Source organism: Mobula hypostoma, chromosome 4, assembly GCF_963921235.1.
Source record: "Mobula hypostoma chromosome 4, sMobHyp1.1, whole genome shotgun sequence".
Taxonomy (NCBI): domain Eukaryota; kingdom Metazoa; phylum Chordata; class Chondrichthyes; order Myliobatiformes; family Myliobatidae; genus Mobula; species Mobula hypostoma.
The window spans coordinates 34,909,405-34,930,486 of record NC_086100.1 but is presented as its reverse complement, the minus strand read 5'-3'; the positions used below and the strand labels follow the sequence as shown (position 1 = coordinate 34,930,486).

Below are 21,082 nucleotides of genomic sequence, written 5' to 3'. Positions count from 1 at the left end.
GTGCTGGATTCACTGAAGTTTAACTTGCAGGTTAACTCAGTGGTAAGGAAAGCAAAGGAAATGTTAGCATTTATTTCCAAAGGACTAGAATTTAAAAATAAAGGATGTGATGCTGAGGCATTATAAGACTGCACTTGAAATATTGTGAGCAGTTTGGGGTCTCTTATCTAAGAAAAAATGTGCCGGCATTGGAGGAAATCCAGAAGAATGATTCTGAGAATGGAAGGGCTAATGCATGAAAAGTGTTTGATGGCATTTTGGTCTGTACTTGCTAAAGTTCAGAAAAATGCAGGGCGGGGGGAATCTATTTGAAACCTATTGACTATTGAAAAATGTAGATATAGTGGACACAGAGTAGATGTTTCCTATAGCACTGGAATCTAGGATCAGAGTGCACACCCTCAGAATAGATGGACGCCCATTTAGAACTGCGATCAGGATGAATTTTTTTTAGCTAAAGAGTAGTGATTCTGTGAAATTCATTGCCGCAAACTACAGTAGTGGCCTAGTCATTGGGTATATTTAAATTGGAGGTCGAAAGGTTCTTGATTGGTCAGGGCATCAAAAGTTATGGGGAGAAGGCAGGAGAAAGGGGTTGAGTGAGATAATAAATCAGCCATAGTGGAATGGCGGAGTAGTCTCAATGGGCTGAATGACCCAATTCTGCTCCCAAGTCTATTTCCACTAAGCATTACGCTGGAATCTATGCCCCTTAAAAATGTGGAAAAATTGAGAAGTATATGAAACACAGCTTTAAAGAGTTCAGAAGCTAATACCCATCCAAAATTTTGTAAATAATTCATAAATTTATGAAGTCAGACAGTTTTTCAAAATTCTTCAAATCCTGTTACCTCCAACCATTCTGTTGCTCCAACTGCTCCAAAATCACCACCACTCCAACTTGCAAAGACTATACTTCGTCGAGGTCTGAATCCATCTAAAAAAAAAAGGCACAGAAGCAAATTACGTTAACTTCTGACACGTCTTTAAATTCCTAAAAACTGAATAAATCCACAGTACATGTTTCGATCTGTGGAGCCTAGCCTGCACTGCATGTTAGCCCAGTTTTGTGTAATTAGATTATTGTTACTGTTGGTTTTGGATCAACAGAGAAAATGGGAAAAGTACAATACGCCTATTGATTCTGCCCTGAATGTAGCTGACACTGTCTCAAAAGCATACTCCATTTTTCCACTATACCTCTTGAAGTCTTAACTCCAGAAATCAATCTACCTCCTCCTTAAACACATCCAGTAATTTGACCCCTACCACCTTCTGCATTAGAAAATTCCGGATTTACTACTCTCAGATAAGAAAATGTTTTGTTAATTAAACTTGTAAATACCTTCTCATATACTGAGACAGTGACACCACCATTCAGCTGCCCCTTCTCCAGCCAGTGGGAAACAGTCACTCTATACCCAGTTTTTCAAGATTTCTTAGAATATTATTCAATGAGATCCCTCATAATTGATCCAAACTCCAGTGAATACTCAACTCAACTTCGCCAAACTACAGCCCCGGTATCCTAGGAATCTGATTGGCAATTTTTTCCTATGCTCCTTCCAGAACAATTACAACTTCTAAAAAGACCAGATCAAAATTGCACGCACTAGTTTTGGTACAGTCTCAGAAAGAACCATACCTCCACTGCTCCAAATGTTGAACAGTACACTTCAGCATTAGTCTGTCCCCCTGAAACAGCTCTCTCTTTTCATAGCACTGACACCATGCGCAAAACTGGAACTGACTTCTCCCACACTTAACTGTCCATGTATTTATCTCCTCAATTCTGTCAATCCTGAGCCAGTTACTTCATACCAGATAATAATCCAGTTTCCAACCTTTGAGGTTCTGCTTTTTAATTTAGTCACTAGCTATTCAGAGTCAGTCTTACATATGTTGTTGTCACACTCAGTGCCAATCATTTACCGTCTTGTGTGATGTCATACTGCAGATTTTTCTTGTAACCTTCAAATTGCTGTCTCTCCTGTTCTTCATCTTGATCCTCATTCTTTATAGCCCTCTTCCCTCTCACCAAACTCTCCCACTCTTTACACTGACAGCATTTTGATCCCTGCTCTTTTTACTTTGCATGTGTGTATGCGCGTCTCACTCTCACTTCCCATTCTCAAGAACTCTTTCTCATTATATGATTGGCCATTATTCTTTTTAACCCTTTGCTCCACACGCATGGACTCTTCCAGTCACCAGTATAGATTGTACTAATCAGTTCCACTAATTCCTTCGTCACAAGACAAGCATGATCTGTGCTTTCACCTTTAACCATTTTGGAAAAGACTCCTGCCAACTCCAACAGCAAAGCAGTTCCAACTCCAGATTCTGCTGCACCAGATCCATAGGAGTCACGCTGAGCACCAATCACAACATAATGATCTAAAAAGGAAACAGCAAATGTTTTTAGAATAGTACTTACACTAACCTGCATGCACTAAGAAAAAGTAGCTAACTCCAGATTTTTCACATAGATACATTAACAACTGTGATATTTGTTAGAATATTCCGAACATGAAGTCAATTTTTTTCAAAATGAGAAACAAACACTGAGCACAAAGATACTGCTTTGTAAATATTTAGTCAATAATTTCATGTTTCTGCAGGATAAATATCCAACTCTACATCTCCCACTACCTTCATTTCCACATTCAATACTTTCCAACATTATTTTATTTATAACCCATTAACAATACTAGTCCCATAATCTGAAAGTTGACTGAATTTAATAGCATTTTGAACGCCTCTAGGAAAAAGTTCGCAATTATTCAATCTAAGGCAAGAGAAATATACAAATATTTGCTCTCCTGCTTATGGCCTTATCCAAACTAATCACAGGAATCGGTTGTACTCTGTCATTAGACATTCTTCAATTTGAAGTTAAATCTAATATCTTACCCTTTTCTTCGTTACCCTTGATGACACCAAATACATTATGCATCTCTCTCACTTCTTCAACATTATTTACTTCCATCTTTATTTGTCCACCATCATTCTGAAATCCTGGTCCAAGTTTGGTTCCAAGGCCCTGCCAACTAGCTGGAGCATCTGCACCACCAAGCAATCTGTTAAGAAGAATTACGGATTAGAAATATCTTCAGAGCTCAAGAAAATCCTAAACAGAAATCACTACCAACTTCAAAAAAAACCTCATCAATTTTACAGCAAAAAGGAACAAATTTTGAACCATATGACTTGAATGTCCATGCAGTTAAAACCTGACACTAATAACCCCAACTTTCAATTAATGTCTCTCAGAATCACACACATTATAATGCTCCAAAGTTCATATATACTAAGCGAGAAGGATGACAGTGGTCAAAAATAAAGAGGCCTAAAATATTCTGAAAAATGAGAAATCATGCAGAGACTGGTGGGAGAGGAGACTTTGTTATAATGTATTAGTCCCCACTTTTTCCCCAAAGTTCCCAAATCACACCCACATTTTATTCAAGTCAATCCAAAAAAATCCACAAAAGCCAAAAGCTATTCCTTTTCTGCTACTCAAATCTTCCTGTCAAAGTGACAATGTTTACCACAACAACATGGGGAGTAGTACATGATTCTTGTTCTTCCCACTACACGTTCACCAATTATTTGTGCACATGCCAATCTCTACCAGGAGCAAGATCTGTGAGGAAGGCTTCCGCAAGCATGGCAATTCAAAGATCTTACTGCCTACTGGGTCTATAATGATTCTTTCGAAAAGTTCTTTCAAATTGGAATTACATGGCAATGAGAGACCTACACCTACAAGTAGTGCATCCAAATGTCATAGCAACAAGACCTAGACACAACAATACAGTACACCACTGGCTAGAGGTGGATTAGAAAGTGTAAAGCGAGAAGATGGAAATTTCACCCCCAGCAAAAATGGTATAATGAATTAATTGAAATAAGTGGGTGGTGAGATCACAGTTGAAGTATTGTGAGCAGTTTTGAGCCACTTATCTAAGAAAGGATGTGCTGGCGTTGGAGATAGCCCAGAGGCGGTTCATGAAGATGATCCCCAGAATGAAAGGATTTTTTATAGGGCGAGTCTAGGACCAGAGGGACATCCATTTAGAAGCAGATGGGGGAAAGATTTCTTTAGCCCGAGGAATTCTTTGTCACAGAGGCTGTGCAGCCCAAATCATTAGGTATATTTAAAGTGGAGGTTGATAGGTTCTTGATTAATTAGGGCATCAAAGATTACGAGGAGAAGGCAGGAGAATGGGGCTGAGAGGGATAATAATCGGCTATGATGGAATGGCAGAGCAAACTTGTTGTACCAAATGACCCAATTCTGACCATAGGTCTTATGGTGAGGAAAGGATGTGAAAAAGAAAAACATTCAATGCACTTAACGCATTAATCGAAAGATCAGTTCCTTAAATGACATGCTGTGCCAATAAGAATATTCACCCCCCCACCCCGAAAGTTTTCATGTTTTATTGTTTTACAACATTGAATCGCAGTATATTTAATTTGGTTTCTTTGACACTAATCTCTTGACAAAGATAAAGCCACTGTTGGAAAAAAGCTCATATGAAATCTCAGCTAGAGTTTGCCAGAAGGCATATGGGAGATACTGAAGTCAGCTGGAAGAAGGTTCTATAGTCTGATGAAACCAAAATTAAGCTTTTTGGCTATCAGACTAAATGCTATGTTAGATATAAGCCAAATACCGCACATCAAAAACATTCCATCCCTACTGTGAAGCATGGTGGTGGCTGCATCATGCTGTGGGGATACTTCACTGCAAAAGGCCCTGGAAGCCTTGTGAAGGTAGAGAGCAAAATAAATGCAGCAAAGTACCGGGAAATCCTGATGCAGTTTGGAAGAGAACTGTGAATTGGGAGATTTGTTTTCAGGTAAGACAATAACCCCAAGCATTATGTGGATAAATGTGAGGTTATCCACTTTGGTGGTAAGAACGGGAAGGCAGATTATTATCTAAATGGAGTCAAGTTAGGAAAAGGGGAAGCACAATGAGATCTAGGTGTTCTTGTACATCAGTCACTGAAAGCAAGCATGCAAGTACAGCAGGCAGTGAAGAAAGCTAATGGCATGCTGGCCTTCATAACAAGGGGAATTGAGTATAAGAGCAAAGAGGTTCTTCTGCAGCTGTACAGGGCCCTGGTGAGACCACACCTAGAGTACTGTGTGCAGTTTTGGTCTCCAAATTTGAGGAAGGACATTCTTGCTATTGAGGAAGTGCAGCGTAGGTTCACAAGGTTAATTCCTGGGATGGCGGGACTGTCATATGTTGAAAGATTGGAGCGACTGGGCTTGAATACTCTGGAATTTAGAAGGCTGAGAGGGGATCTTATTGAAACATATAAGATTATTAAGGGATTGAACACACTGGAGGCAGGAAGCATGTTCCCGCTGATGGGTGAGTCCGGAACCAGAGGCCACAGTTTAAGAATAAGGGGTAGGCCATTTAGAAAGGAGTTGAGGAAAAACTTTTTCACCCAGAGAGTGGTGGATATATGGAATGCTCTGCCCCAGAAGGCTGTGGAGGCCAAGTCTCTGGATGCTTTCAAGAAAGAGATGGATAGAGCTCTTAAAGGTAGTGGAATCAAAGGTTATGGGGATAAGACAGGAACTGGATACTGATTGAGGATGATCAGCCATGATCACAGTGAATGGCGGTGCTGGCTCGAAGGGCCGAATGGCCTACTCCTGCACCTATTGTCTATTGTCATAAAGCCTACACAGGAATGGCTTAAAAGCAACAGAGTTAATGCCCTACAGTGGCCAAGGCAGAGTCCAGACCTCAATTTAATTGGGAATTTGAGGCTGGACTTGAAAAGGGCTGTTCACTCACAAATTAAATCCACCATGGTTTCAATGTTGTAGAACAATAAAACGAGAACTTCCCAGGGGGTGAGGGTGAATACTGTTTATAGGCACTGTAATTAAATAATTAAAGTAGAAAAGGAAATTAATCATTGTAAATAACACATTATCCTGCTAAGTTCCAATGTTTCTGTAATTCAAGGCATTTATAGAAGTATACTGAACAATAATGATGTACTAACTGGAGAAGATTTGAGGCAACACTGGCACTGATTGAATGAGCCAAAATCCCAGGTAGTCCTGATGACTTGGTTGGAGGAAATTGTGTATGGTTGAATGATGGAAATCCAGGAGTCCAGGGATCACCCGAGCCCATGTGAACCTTTTGAAACAGAATAAATAACATATTAACTCTGCACGATTAACAAAGTAATAATCAGTAGAGGACACAGGGCACTTCTCCATGCTAAACTACACACTATATTGTTCAAGTAATGCCATACTGAATAACTCATTTTTCTTAATGATTTGAAATCCTACAAAACTAGAACCAGCGTTGGTGGTGGTTGGGGGGAGGGGGGGGTGGGATGGAGAAAAGAGATGGAGGGAGTACTGACAGAGGTGATCTTTCGGGGGGGAATCCTCAGGTCTTGCAAAAGTCAAGATCGAGTGCAGACTGCAAGTTTCCACTGATGTCAGGAAAGATTATAGGACAAAGAACTAGAAAGCAATAAGGTGAGGCATGTTATAAGTAATTAAAGACATCAAACTAAATGCTTGGTTTATTCATTCATTTAAATTTTAAGTGTAGTAACCTGGTTTAACAACATGTTTTATTTTATTAATACAATATGCTGTTGGGTATTTTGTTTTGGCAGATTTTCTCAAAATATTCCTTTAATTACATTATACAATTATTTCATTTTTTGCATTTTTTGTTTGAAATAAAAATTTTATTGATTAAGTTAGACTTGTTGAATTAGCCAATAAGATTTGTTTTGCTAACAATTTTTCTTTGAGAGAGCACAGGAAGATCAACAGAGAGCCATTTTTGAGAGAAAGCACAGGATTGAAGGAGAATGGAAATAGACCCACCAACGTCAGAGAACATAGTGAAACATTCACAGAACCCATTTGGAAGGACAGATACTGAGGTGAAAGATTCCTCATACAGATAATGTTCTCACAGAGAATGTACAGAGAATGTACAGATAACTTTTAGTTAGCTAGCTAGCACACTGCCTTGAAGAAAGTTCTACGCTTTTTTCCTTGGAAGTTGCATGAATATCTGTTTTCTGGGACAGGTTCTTCCGTGCAAAACTGTTTCAGTATTGTGAGTAAACAAATATATATGATGGGCCTTTTCATTATTTAGTATCATACTAGACAACGGGGTGACCCGTTGTGGAACCCTCTGAGAGATGGGTAGTGCAGTCTGATGTGACCAGAATGAACATTAAATTTTCCTGAGTGCTATTGGTATCGCTTTGCTTTGGAAACTGAAGTAGAAAACCTCAGTTTATTAAAGAACGACGCATAGCAAAGCAAATATAGCTCCTCCATGTTTAACCAAGGACACTTTTGATGGCATCATTTCTGGATTATCCACCACCCTTGTGCCTCTTGTTGTCATTCTGGAGACATGCAGTCCTTTCATCCCCCGTCTCTTCATCTCTTCTGCTGTTTGTTGTTTGTCTCTGATCCTGGAGATGTGCATGCCTCTCCTCCTCTGTCTCTTCTTCTCTCATCTTTTTCTGTCCTGACTCTTTGATCCTGGAGTCGTGCAGTCCTGGCTTTATCCAATTCGGGTTCCCTCCCTCTCCTTGCTGCTTCTCGACGTTTGGCGTCATCTCTTGACCATGATGTCCTCCTTCCTTCTCCATGCGGCATAATTAGGCTGACTTTTTTTTACCCTAATGCTGGATACAAGATACGAAGCAGTAACACCAAGGGATGCTGATTATTCTTGATGATGTGGTTGGTGCTTTCCTAAATAGATCTGGTATAGTCACCACTGTCCTTTGACTGCAGCAAAGGATTTGATGGGTGTCTCGAAGTACGTCATTACAATAAGATTTAAATATCTGTTATTGATGGGTCTGTTATTGATCTGTCCTTATCCTGCACATGCTGATGGTGACCCCTGGAAATAGAGCTGCCCTGCCCTTTTGCTCCAGTAGGTGTCGCTGCTGAGGCTGGCCGTGTGCATGTGTCGGGCTGTTGCGTCCCAATTTCCGTAATGGCGGATCGGCTCTTGGGTGAAAGCGAGCCTGTTGATTTTGGCGAATGAGCAATTTTATATGAATATATAACCCTGAACTATGCCTGCATTCTGAAAGTTAGCACATTCTAATTCCATTTAGCCAAAAAAAGTGCCTCTGTAATGCACCGTTTGTGCTAACTGCAGGTCACAAACAGACAAGAGCATGAGAGTTTTAGTAGCATATAGATAGCATTATTGTGTTTCTATAGTTTAAAAATTATTGTAAATACATTTTCCATCCAAGTTTATACTGCTGTGAATTAAATTATTCTTTCCTAACAGTAAACTTGCATAGGTGTGTCAATGCAAGTTTACTTTCCCTTAGAAGGAATATTCAAACATTTATGTTCCTGTATACCCAAATCATGTTTACCCTAAATGTGCTTCTTTAATGGAAATGACCTTTTTCATCACTGTCCCCATGCCTTGTCGAGTTACGTTGCTGTTAGGATGAATTCACATCAATAGCTAACTTATTATGAGTAAGAGGGCTACATAAATTTTTTTTTTAATTAAACATTACAAAAGTTGTCATTAATGTTAAGCCAGCCTAGATTCTGTGGCTGAGTATCACACCATCCTTTTTCAATGATTCAGAATCATTAACCTCATTTAACTAGCCCTTAGGTGACATTCTAGCTATGAGGATTGTCTGGTAATCCCAGTAGCATGATCAAAGCATGGAAAATTACAGTATTTCCACTTTTTATAAAGTAAATCCACTGAGAAATGATGATCAAACATTACATGATCAAATCTACCAAAAATTCCATAAGTATGAACAGATACACTTTTTATTCTAGTCATCCACAATGCTGCAGACATTAATAGCTGAACACTGGAGGGATGACTTCATGATGAGCTCTTACCACTCCTTCAATTCCAAACATCAACTGCACTTACAGCTAAAAGTTAATGACTGATTTCCTTTTCCCATTCCTACATTTTCTCCTGTTCAGATGCCAACAAGATACCAAAAAAAAAGCAATTTTGTGGCCAGTTCTAGAGGCTTAACAATCAGGTGCAGGGGTAAATAAAAACAAGAATGCTGAAGTAAACAGACATGCCAGAAAATATCCAACTCATTGTGAATACTAAACAGTCATTTTAAAAATACTCACTGATCCACATCCCTGTGCTACATATTTTGCAATACATTCATTGATAATCCTGTAGCCCTTTTACTCAAAGCACACACATTTAAGAAAATACTGGGTGTGCCCAGCAAGTCAAAGCAGAGGTACAGATACCACTGCACATTAAACTGAAATGCTACCATACTTACATGTCCAAACATAGCCACATCTCTTTCCACATTATAATCTTTGGGATCAGGATAGATCAGAACACCTCCAGCATTCATCTTCTCGGCATTAAAGACCTAAAAACGGAAAATTCTTTGAAATCATTCCTTCATTAATTTTAAATTTACAGTCAGTATCTTAAATGCAGGTTACTCCGTGGCCATTTCCCTCTGCAACAAATATAATGTAGCAGCAGCAGTCATATTGGTGGCACTGAGAAGGCTCGGAGCCTCAGCAAGTAAGGAAGAAGACAGGCAAGACAATAGTGATAGGTGACTCAAAAGTTAGGGGCAGGTAGGAGATTCTGTGGCCATAAGAGACATCAAAATGGTGTGCGACACACACAAAATGCTGGAGGAACTCAGCAGGTCAGGCAGTAGCTATGGAAATGAATAGCTCACACGTCAGGCTGAGATCTTCTTCAGCACTGAAATAGAAGGGGAAAGACACCAGAATAAAAAAGATTGGGGGGAGGGGGAAGGAGGCTAGCTAGAAGGTGATAGGTGAAGCCAAGTGGGTGGGAAAGGAAAAGGGCTGAAGAAGCAGGAGTCTAATAGGAGAGCAGAGTGGACCACATGAGAAAGCGAACGGGACAACCCAAGGTAGTAATAGGCAGGTGAGAAGAGGTACAAGGTCAGAGTGGGGAATAGAAGAGAAGAAGAGGAGGGGAATATTGGTACTCATGCCGGTTGGAGGTTAACCAAACAGAATAGGAGGTGTTGCTCATCCACCCGAGGATGGCCTCATCTTGGCACAACAGGAGGCCATTGACTGACTTGTCAGAATGGCAATCGGTATTAAAATGTTTGGCCACTGGGAAGTTCTGCTTTTGGCGGAAGGAGTGGAGGTACTCAAAGAAAAGGCTCCCAATTTACAACAGGTCTCACCAATTTAGAGAAGACCACATCGTGAGCACTGGACACAGCCGATAACCCCAGCAGATTGGGAGGTGAAGTGTTGCCTCACCTGGAAGGACTGTTTGGGGCACTGAATGGAGGGAAGGGAGGAGATGAATGGGCTGGTGTAACACTTAGGCTGTTAGCAGGGATATGTGGTGGGTGGAAGATTAGTGGGGAGGTACGAATGGACAAGGGAATTGCAGAGGGAACAATCCCCGCAGAAAGCAGTGGCTGGAGGGGTGGGGTGGGAAGAGGTAATGATACGTTTAGTGGTCGGATTCCTTTGGGCATGGTGGAATTTGCACAGGATGATGTATTAGAGGAGCAAGCTCATTGGGTGGTAGGCAAAGATATGAGGAACTCCATCACTGTTAAGGTGGCAGGAAGTTGGGTGAGCGCAGATGTTCGGGAAATGGAAGAGATGCCGGTGAGGGCAGCATCAATAGTGGAAGACATCTCTGATATCCTGGAAAGAAAGGCCACATCCTGGCAACAAACGCAGTGGAGGCGAAGGAACTGAGAAAAGGGAGTATCATTTTTACAAAGATAGCGTGGGAAGAGGCATGGTCAAGATAATCATGGGAATCAGTAGGTTTATAAAATATGTCGGTTAACAGTTTATCTCCAGAGGTGGAGAGGGAGATAGACCAAGAAAGGGGAGGGATGCGTCAGAAATGGACAGTTGATAAAATTGATGAGCTCAGCTTCGGTGCATGAAGAAGCACCATCGCAGTCATGCTGCCTCTCAGGTGCCAATGACAGATGTCTGAGTGGATACAGAATATTCTCCGGGGAGGATGCACAGCCAGAGGATGTGGTGCATGTAAATACAAATGACACTAGTAGTAAGTGGGATGAGGTACTGCACATTGAATATAGGGAGTTATGAATGTATGGCTGATGAGCTGGTGCAGTGGGCAGGGTTTCTAGTTCACTGGCACCTCTTCTACAGGAGCAACCTGTACAAGAGTAATGGGCTACACCTTAACTGGAGGGAAACTAATATCTCGGCAGGAAGGTTCACTGCTGCTATCCACGTGGGTTTAAACCAGATTGGCAGGAGGATATGAGCCATACCACCAAGTCATAGAGTAAGCGATTATAGCTAAGCAACAGGAGTGAACAACAATCAGCATCAAAGACGACGGGTTATAAACTGTTGTGAATCATGTGTGCGCATTCATGATTTCCTACACTACATAGTAAGTCTTGAGAAATCTGAATGCTGCTAGAAATATTTATCCAAGAAATTCAGTAGGTTAAGATACTGATGGTTAACATGAAATAGTTTAAGAGGAGATCTGTTTTTTTTTTAAAAAGTGGTAAGCGCCTGGAAGGAATTGCCAGGGAAATTTTAAAGGAGCATTTAGATAGTTATGAACAGATGGTGAATAGGGGAATATGGGCCTTGTGTAGGCAGATAGGACTAATTTACAGAGGGATATGGATTAGTTTAGTTTGGCATCGTGGTCAGTACAGAGAGCCAAAGAGACCATTCCTTACAACATCGCTGGGATTTAATTTTAAAAAATCTGACACTTGGAGAATAAGATTTCAATGACATGGTTTTGATTATTACTTAGATGAGAACAGTGAATAAAATGGCATATTTACTCTGCCACTGGAAATCTATTAAAGGGACATTATAGATTTTGAATTGACCAAAATCACAATAGAAAAATGCCAATTTCAAGTTATTCATTTGGTAATTTATGAATTCCTTCATGCTGTGGTAGCAATAGCAAGAAAACTTTAGAAATAGTCGATGTTTGACATTTCAGAACCTTCTCTGCAAAACTGATCTTCCCTGCGCGAACGATGACAACAGTGCCATTGACTTCCACTTGATTCTGCAATTCTTTAAAGTCATCTTCTGTTCCATAGTTGGCATATACCAGCTTGCCCTAGAAAGACATGGAACTTATTAATGCAAGAATAGAGAGTTACTACCACTTGTCTCCAACAGCAAGTTTTTGCAAATCTTTCAAATCGCAATAGTGACAATAGCAAGAATGTTTCATGTACTGAATTTGCAATGATAAAAACTAATAGTGGGATTATGTCATTTATGCCTGCTATTTCTTGTTGCTGGTCAGCTCATTCCTGCCTATCACACTGAATCATTACGTCAGAAGAACAGACATTGCTACAATTGAATTCTCACATTATCATTTATGTCAGCAATGTCCAGTGGAGGAGCAACATCATATTGAACAGAGAGCTATATGCCAGACTTTAAGGGAGTTTCCTCAGGTGGTTGGGTATTTTAAAAATCAATGAACAGATTGTGCATTTGAGAAAGCCTAGTGCTTTTAACAAAGTAGTAGTTTCTATTTTGGCTCTTTACCATTCCTTGTCCACCTTATTCAAAACCTCTTTTCCCTCAATACTGCAATCAGTCCAACTATTTATGCAGTTAATAATGAAAACATTAAAATAACTTCCATATGAAAATATTGTACACTGAAGACAGCACAAGGGTTAAAAATGCACCCAAGTCCTTCACTGTCAGCTTGCTAATCAAAGTGTTGTTGTTTTGAACATGGCCATTAATATACGTACCAGTGACACAGAGCAAGTGAAAATAGTGAATTCCAGTTTATCAGGACACATTGGGACTAGTACATTTTGGGCCAATTAAGTGGCTTCTCCAATTAGCCAAAGTTTCAGGAGAATAGTTAAAAAGGTATGTGACAAGAATACACATAGATTAAGATGTAGCTGTCCTGTGCTGGCACCAGTGGGATCAGCAGTTGGTCTGCCACCTGTCTTCAGGAGAGAGGGAGATAAGGAAAACAATGGAGCAGCATTTGGAGATGTGTAATGAAGGGACAGGAGAGAGAGTAACAGAAGGAGAGAGCTGTCAAGATCGGCTCCCCCTTTGAACCCTGAACTGTTTGAAGTCATGGACAGGCGATACCCCAGCAGGGGGATAAAAAGGGATAGGTTCGCTAAGGCAAGACACACACGACACCCGAGGTAACGAGACCCTGGAAGCGGTGCGTCTCTCACAAGTCGGTGGGAAGTTTTGGAAGGCCGGTTGCTGGAACAGGCCATAGACGCACAGGGTGGAAAGGCACGATCGGCGGGATCCTGGTGTGTGTCCACCCTTGCCTGGGTGCCGGGTTCACAGCAGGGAAACGATCGTATCTGAAAACGGAGGGGGTCACGGTCGGTGACCTCAGATGACATCACAAAGGACTCGCCCAAAAGCTGACTGCGAAGGTCTGTGTGTGGAAGCCGTTTTGAATATTCATTCGTTTTGCTCTCTCTCTCCTTCCCTCCACTGTCTGCGAACTGAACTGAACTAAATTGAACTGAACTTTGCGTCACTTGGAAACTGGTCATTTACCCCTAGACAACGATAGAGCTGGATTGATCCTGTTATCTTAATTCTGTATACATGTGTGTTTATCATTGCTGAACTGTTGCATTTATTACCCTTTTCATTAGAGTACTGTGTTGCTTGTTTCTTTAATAAAACTTCCTTAGTTCTAGTAATCTAGACTCCAACTGAGTGATCCATTTCTGCTGGTTTGGCAACCCAGTTACGGGGTATGTAACAGGTATAAAAAAGACAAGCTACAATTTGAAAAATGAATTATGTATATAATTGAAATACAGAATAAACTCTACCAACATGCACTATAAAACTATGTATTAACTCCTAGTTATCGACAAGAGGAATTCATTCAAAGTACTCTACTGTGTCTTTTGACTGACTGTGTGCAAAGTCCGTGCAGACATCTCATGCAGATAATGGATTCCCTTCATACAATACTTTTGACAACCGCATCCCCCAAATCCTCTCTTTCATTGAGTTATTCAAGATGATTGTCGATACCTTCAAATTCTTCATAGTTCCTAACTTGCTGTAGTAGTGAAATTGTTTCATTTTCACTCCCAGCCATTTCTGGCATCTCCAAGCCTGAATGCTTGACACCACAGTGAGCAAAACAGTTCTGAATTGTCTTTCTGTTTATTTATCACAATTATCAGTGACAAAAATTGAAGATTTTTGAACACACACATAGAACTGTTCACTCCAAGCACACCATAGCATCTAACAGCCACGAAAGTGCACGCAACTGACACTAGTTAGAAACTGTTCACAACAGTCTCTTGCCCCAATTAGGCTGCACAGTATCCCAAATAAATTAAGGGAATCCAGCTATTTTCTCAATAGTTGGCCCAAATAAGTAGCTGCCCCAATTAACTGAAATCCACTGTAGTAGTTAATTATCTCAAACTAAGGAGAAGAAAATTGCTTGCTCTTCGTACCATCAACTTGAGCTCAACCATTATTTAATACAATTCATATTTCAGTTCAGGTTAGATATTCAATTCATTTGGAGCTGAGTTCGAATGCATGGAAGTACTAACATCCAAACCAAGATTGACTGATAAAGCAGAAAAGTGATTCACCAGTAACTAAGTCCATTGACATTTTTCCTGCAGACTTTAGCGAAAAGGACAAAACTACCACTTCTCCTTCATTGGTCAAATCAGATATTCTTTTCTAATTATTACATTAACCAGATACATAGACCCAGGAAACAAAAAAAATGACAGAACCCCAACCCACATTGCCAGACTTTACTAAGCTCTAATTCCCAAGTAAAAGTGGAAATATGAAATGGTATTTTATAGATTTACAGCAGCAAGGGACATCAGTTTGCAAAAGAAAATATGCAATATCTTATGATATTTTGAAAAATTAAGAACTGCTTCCAAATTAGTTAGTCCACCCACAGATCAATACAAGTCTAGAATAAGGGACAAGTTATTGGAATACATTTAAATTAACCACCAAGATTTGAAACAGTTTGACTCTTACCGTGAATGTACCATTTGCACTGTATGGACAATATACGTCTGAATTTTTCACTTCTAAATCTAATTTTCTTGCATTTACACCACCATCAATCCATATTCTATTCGGAGATTTGCTAGAGAGAAAATTTTTTTAAAATGATTAGCCAAAATTAATTTTTGTTTAGAGTAATAGTCAATGACTATAATTTAGACCAGAATAAAATCATGGGATCAAGTATCAGATTTCAGCACTCAGGTTAAACTGTAGCCATAGTAAGATGTCAACTATGCTGGCCATCCAAAATTATACATAGATACATACAGTTACATAGCATGGAAACAGACCCTTCAGCTGAAGCCATCTAAATCTGGGGAACATTTGCACTTATACAAGTACTTGTTTCAATAGAACTCAAATCTTAAGAATTTCAACAAATCACTCCAAAGTTGGGATGTTTTGTGGCAATTTATCCAATGGCTCTGACACAAAATTTCTAGAACACAGGAATATCTATCTGCTAAAACTGAAGAACAGATTTAATAATCCCATTCTATTGAACAGTTTTTAATTTTTATAAACAATCTAGTTATACCTGTAAATTTCATTTCTAATATGTGAATACCAGTGCCTTTCCAATGTTTAGATAGCTTGACTGCCAGCTCAACCAAGTTGCTGTTTAACAGGCTGTCAAAGATTTTTATATTTATCAATGGGAGCCTTTTGAATCTGCAGGGCCTCAGAAGTATCTGCTTTCTTTAGAATGCTTAGAAGGCATTTAAGAGATATACAGAGAATCGAAGGATATGAGCTATGTGCAAAGAGGATTAGGTGTAATTAGGTTAATTAGTTCAACAAGATATCCTGGGTCAATCTGCCTGTTCCTGTACTGCTCTATGATTCCTGCTGAGGAATTTATTTATGCCCCAGTTAACAAATAAATGACTGTTAACTCGCTAACAACAGGAATTCTGCAGATGCTGGAAATTCAAGCAACACACACCAAAGTTGCTGGTGAACGCAGGTTCTCGGCCTGAAACGTCGACTGTACCTCTTCCTAGAGATGCTGCCTGGCCTGCTGCGTTCACCAGCAACTTTGATGTGTGTTGACTGTTAACTCGCGGAAAGTTTTAGGTCCATTGAAGTCAAATAGAGGCCAAACTTTTCAAATGCAAGATTCAGTTTTTTTATCTGTGTTCAAATTATCAACTTGTAAAGTCAAACTATTGAGCCTAAATTCAAAGCTAAACCAGTGGTAAGGAAGGCAAATGAAATGTTAGCATTCATTTCAAGAGAATTTGAATATAAAAGGATGTAATGCTGAGTGTTTAAAAGGCATTGGTTAGATTAGATTAGATTCAACTTTATTGTCATTGTGCCGAGCACAGATACAAAGCCAATGAAATGCATTTAGCATTTGACCAGAAATGCAAAGAATAGTGTTATTTACAAAATAACTGTGAATAAAAAAAGTGCTACAGCACATAAATATAAAAGTACTGAGACAGTACAATACGGATGCAATACTGCTTAGCGGTGTGATGTGAGGTTCAGCAGGGTCACAGCCTCAGGGAAGAAGCTCTTCCTGTGCCTGCTGGTGCAGGAGCGGAGGCTCCTGAAGCACCTACCGGATGGGAGGAGAGTAAAAAGTCCATGGTTAGGGTGAGATGCATCCCTGATAATGCTTTTCGCCCTGCCCAGGCAGCGTTTATGGTAGATGTTCTCAATGGTGGGTAATTGGGTGTTGATAATCGGCTGGGCAGTTTTCACCACACACTGGAGTGCTTTGTGGTCCGATATGGGACAATTGCCATACCACACTGAGATGCAGTTGTTGAGTATGCTCTCAACTATACAGTGGTAAAAGTCCGTCAGTATCCTGGGACAGAGGTGAGCTTTCTTCATGCTCCACAGGAAATAAAGGCACTGTTGCGCCTTTTTGATCAGGATGGAGGAGTTCAGGGACCAGGTGAGATCCTCGAAAATGTGGACACCAAGGAATTTGAAGCTTGATACACGCTCCACTACATTGAGTAGATGGGGACGTGAGTGTGACTGCTGGCATGCCTGAGGTCCACAATGATCTTCTGGGTATTAAGGGCCAGATTGCTGTCGGCATACCACGCAGCCAGGTGCTGGACCTCATCTCGGGAGGCTGTCTCTTCATCCCCTCTGATCAGACCAACCACCGTGGTGTCGTCTGCAAACTTGATTATGGAGTTAGAACCATGTACAGGAATGCAGTCATAGGTGAAAAGGTCAGACCACGCTTGGGAGTATTGCAAGCAGTTTTGGGCCTCTAATCCAAGAAAAGATGTGCTGGCATTAAAGGATCATGAGAATGATTCCAGGAATGAAAGGGTTAAGATATCAGAAGCATTTGATGGCTCTGGGCCTGTACTCGCTGGGCTTTAGAAGAATGAGGGAGCATCTCATTGAAACCTATTGAATATTGAAATATCAGGATAGAGTGGATGCTTCCTATAGTGGGGACACAGTCTAGAGGGCACAGCCTCAGAATAGAGGGACGTCCATTTAGAAGAGACAGGAGGAGGAATTTCTTTAGCCAGAGGGTGGTGAATCTGTCAATCCGGTGAATTCATTGATACAAACAGCTGTGGAGGCCAAGTCATTGGATATATTTAAAGCAGAGGTTGATAGGTTGATTAGTCAGGGCATTAAAGGTTATGGGGACAACGCTGAAAAAGATAATAAATCAGACATGATGGAATGGCAGAGCAGACTTGATAGGCCGTAAGGCCTAATTCTGCTCTTATGTCTCATGTCCTTTCTGTCTAAATGAAGTTTTCAATGTCATCTTTCCATAGCACTTACCTATTCACCTGTAGTGTTACATAGTGAGTATCGATCCAGGTATTATCCTCATTAAGCATTTTCACGAACTCTCCTTTGACATAACGGGTGTTAGTCAGATCAGCACTGGAACCAGTTTGATGATCACTACTTTCAGAAAGGCGCCTGTAAACAACAGATGCCATAGTCAACAATTTATATTTACATGAATTTACATCAATAGGAAAATAAATGCAAGTTCAGAAAATGGATGGACAGAACAAACACGGTACATGTGTAAATTGTAAATGGCCTCATTTGGCTTATTATCTGGAAGGCTTGAAAATGAAAGGGGGTGGGGGGGCTGTTTAGAAGGATGGCATCAATATTATAAGACCTGGTAAACGTAGTCAACTACTTCCATGTGAACTTCAAGGTGAAACGGCGGGAGTTCAGAGCCAATCTGATCCCATAAACGTGAATAAGGACAGCAAGTCTAAAAAATCATGTACATCAAGGGTTCGATCAAGAAATAAATAGAAGCACGTGGTAGGTGAAGGGCAGTAAAAATAGACGAGGCCCTTCAGATATATAAAGAGTAGGTGCTTAAAATATTAAAAGCAAAGGGGAGCCATGAAATATGACTGACAAAGGTTAAAGAAGAAAAATCACAATTTTTAAAAAATATATGTACATCAAGAGTGAAAGAGTAAATGGAAAAATATGGGACCCATTAACACCAGAAGGGCAATGTGTATGAAGCCAGAATCTGTGGACAATACTTGAAGGGGCCATGAGAAGGCCTTGGTGGGCAGGATTAAGGAAAACCCCCAAGGCATTCTACAAGTATATGAAGAGCAAGAGGATAAGACGTGAAAGAATAGGACCTATCAAGTGCGACAGTGGGAAAGTGTATATGGAACCGGAGGAAATAGCTGAGGTACTTAACGAATACTTTACTTCAGTATTCACTATGGAAAAGGATCTTGGTGATTGTAGTGATGACTTGCAGTGGACTGAAAAGCTTGAGCATGTATATGTTAAGAAAGAGGATGTGTTAGAGCTTTTAGAAGGCATCAAGATGGATAAGTCGCCGGGTCCGGACGAGATGTACCCCAGGCTACTGTGGGAAGCGAGGGAGGAGATTGCTGAGCTTCTGGCAATGATCTTTGCATCATCAATGGGGACGGGAGAGGTTCCAGAGGATTGGAGGGTTGTGGATGTTGTTCCTTTATTCAAGAAAGGGAGTAGAGACAGCCCAGGAAATTACAGACCAGTGAGCCTTACTTCAATGGTTGGTAAGTTGATGGAGAAGATCCTGAGAAGCAGGGTTTATGAACATTTGGAGAGGTCTAATATGATTAGGAATAGTCAGCATGACTTTGTCAAGGGCAGTTCGTGCCTTACGAGCCTGATTGAATTTTTTGAGGATGTGATTTAAACACATTGTTGAAGGTAGAGCAGTAGATGTAGTGTATATGGATTTCAGCAAGGCATTTGATAAGGTACCCCATGCAAGGCTTATTCAGAAAGTAAGGAGGCATGGGACATTGCTTTGTGGATCCAGAACTGGTTTGCCCACAGAAGCCAAAGAGTGGTTGTAGACGGGTCATATTCTGCATGGAGGTCAGTGACCAGTGGTGTGCCTCAGGGATCTGTTCTGGGACCGTTACTCTTCGTGATTTTTATAAATGACCTGGATGAGGAAGTGGATGGATGGGTTAGTAAGTCTGCTGATGACACAAAGGTTGGGGGTATTGTGGATAGTGTAGGGGATTGTGGATTGTCAGAGGTCGCAGTGGGATATTGATAGGATGCAAAACTGGGCTGAGAAGTGGCAAATGGAGTTCAACCTGGATAAGTGTGAAATGGTTCATTTTGGTAGGTCAAATATGATGGCAGAATATACTATTAATGGTAAGGCTCTTGGCAGTGCGGAGGATCAGTGGGATCTTGGGGTCCGAGTCCATAGGACACTCAAAGCAACTGTGCAGGTTGACTCTGTGGTTAAGGCGGCATACAGTGTATTGGCCTTCATCAATCGTGGAATTGAATTTAAGAGCCGAGAGGTAATGTTGCAGCTATATAGGACCCTGGTGAGACCCCACTTGCAGTACTGTGCTCAGTTCCGGTCACCTCACTACAGGAAGGATGTGGAAACCATAGAAAGGGTGCAGAGGAGATTTACAAGGATATTGCCTGGATTGGGGAGCATGCCTTATGAAAACAGATTAAGTGGACTCGGCCTTTTCTCCTTGGAGTGATGGAGGATGAGAGGTGACCTGATAGAGATGTACAAGATAATGAGTGGCATTGATCGTGTGGATAGTCAGAGGCTTTTTCCCAGGGCTGAAATGGCTGCCACAAGAGGGCAGTTTTAAGGTGCTTGGGAGTAGGTCCAGAGGAGATGTCAGAGGTAAGTTGCTTTTTAGGGTCTTTTAAGAGACTTTTGGATAGGTACATGAAGCTTTGAAAAACAGAGGGTTATGGATAACCCTAGTAATTTCGAAGCTCAGGACATGTTTGGCACAACTTTGTGGGCCGAAGGGCCTGTATTGTGCTGTAGGTTTTCTTTGTTTCTATGATTTCATTTCATTTGTATTCACCAACAGAAAACCATTGTAGTTGAAGATTTCAGTTATGACAGCGAAATGCAAGAGCATGTTGATTAAAAAAAATATTATGGGGGGGTCTGATATAAAGTGTACAAAACTGAGATGCACTGGTAGGTAAATAATGATGAAGGCGATTAAAATCAGAGGGCACAGTTTTAAGGAAGTAATAAAAGATCTTGAGAGGATCAGAGGAAGACATCTTTTCACCTTTGCACTGACCACAATCTGGAATGCACTGCTTAAGATGGTGGTAGTGGCAGATAACCATATAACAATTACAGCATAGAAACAGGCCATCTCAGCCCTTCTAGTCCGTGCTGAACTCTTATTCTCACCTAGTCCCACCAATCTGCACTCAGCCCATAACGCTCCATTCCTTTCCTGTCCATATAGCTGTCCAATTTAACTTTAAACGACAACATCGAACCTGCCTCAACCACTTCTGCTGGAAGCTTGTTCCACACAGCTACCACTCTCTGAGTAAAGAAGTTCCCCCTCATGTTACCCCTAAACTTTTGCCCTTTACCTCTCAACTCATGTCCTCTTGTTTGAATCTCCCCTACTCTCAATTGAAAAAGCCTATTCACGTCAACTCC

The 21,082-nt window shown here is 40.7% G+C and overlaps 1 protein-coding gene across 1 annotated transcript in view; it reads right to left on the bottom strand.

Annotated features, from left to right (window-relative positions):
* LOC134345234 (transferrin receptor protein 1-like) overlaps window positions 1-21,082 on the bottom strand; it is a 56,989-nt gene that overhangs the window by 24,634 nt on the left and 11,273 nt on the right. Inside the window, exons 5-12 of the mRNA XM_063045571.1 lie at window positions 17,914-18,057; window positions 15,103-15,214; window positions 12,050-12,169; window positions 9,348-9,443; window positions 6,042-6,181; window positions 2,914-3,080; window positions 2,281-2,397; window positions 852-937 (exon numbers count right to left, since the gene is read on the bottom strand). Coding sequence (XP_062901641.1) covers window positions 852-937; window positions 2,281-2,397; window positions 2,914-3,080; window positions 6,042-6,181; window positions 9,348-9,443; window positions 12,050-12,169; window positions 15,103-15,214; window positions 17,914-18,057 — 982 coding nt within the window. The remainder of the gene's footprint in view (window positions 1-851; window positions 938-2,280; window positions 2,398-2,913; window positions 3,081-6,041; window positions 6,182-9,347; window positions 9,444-12,049; window positions 12,170-15,102; window positions 15,215-17,913; window positions 18,058-21,082) is intronic.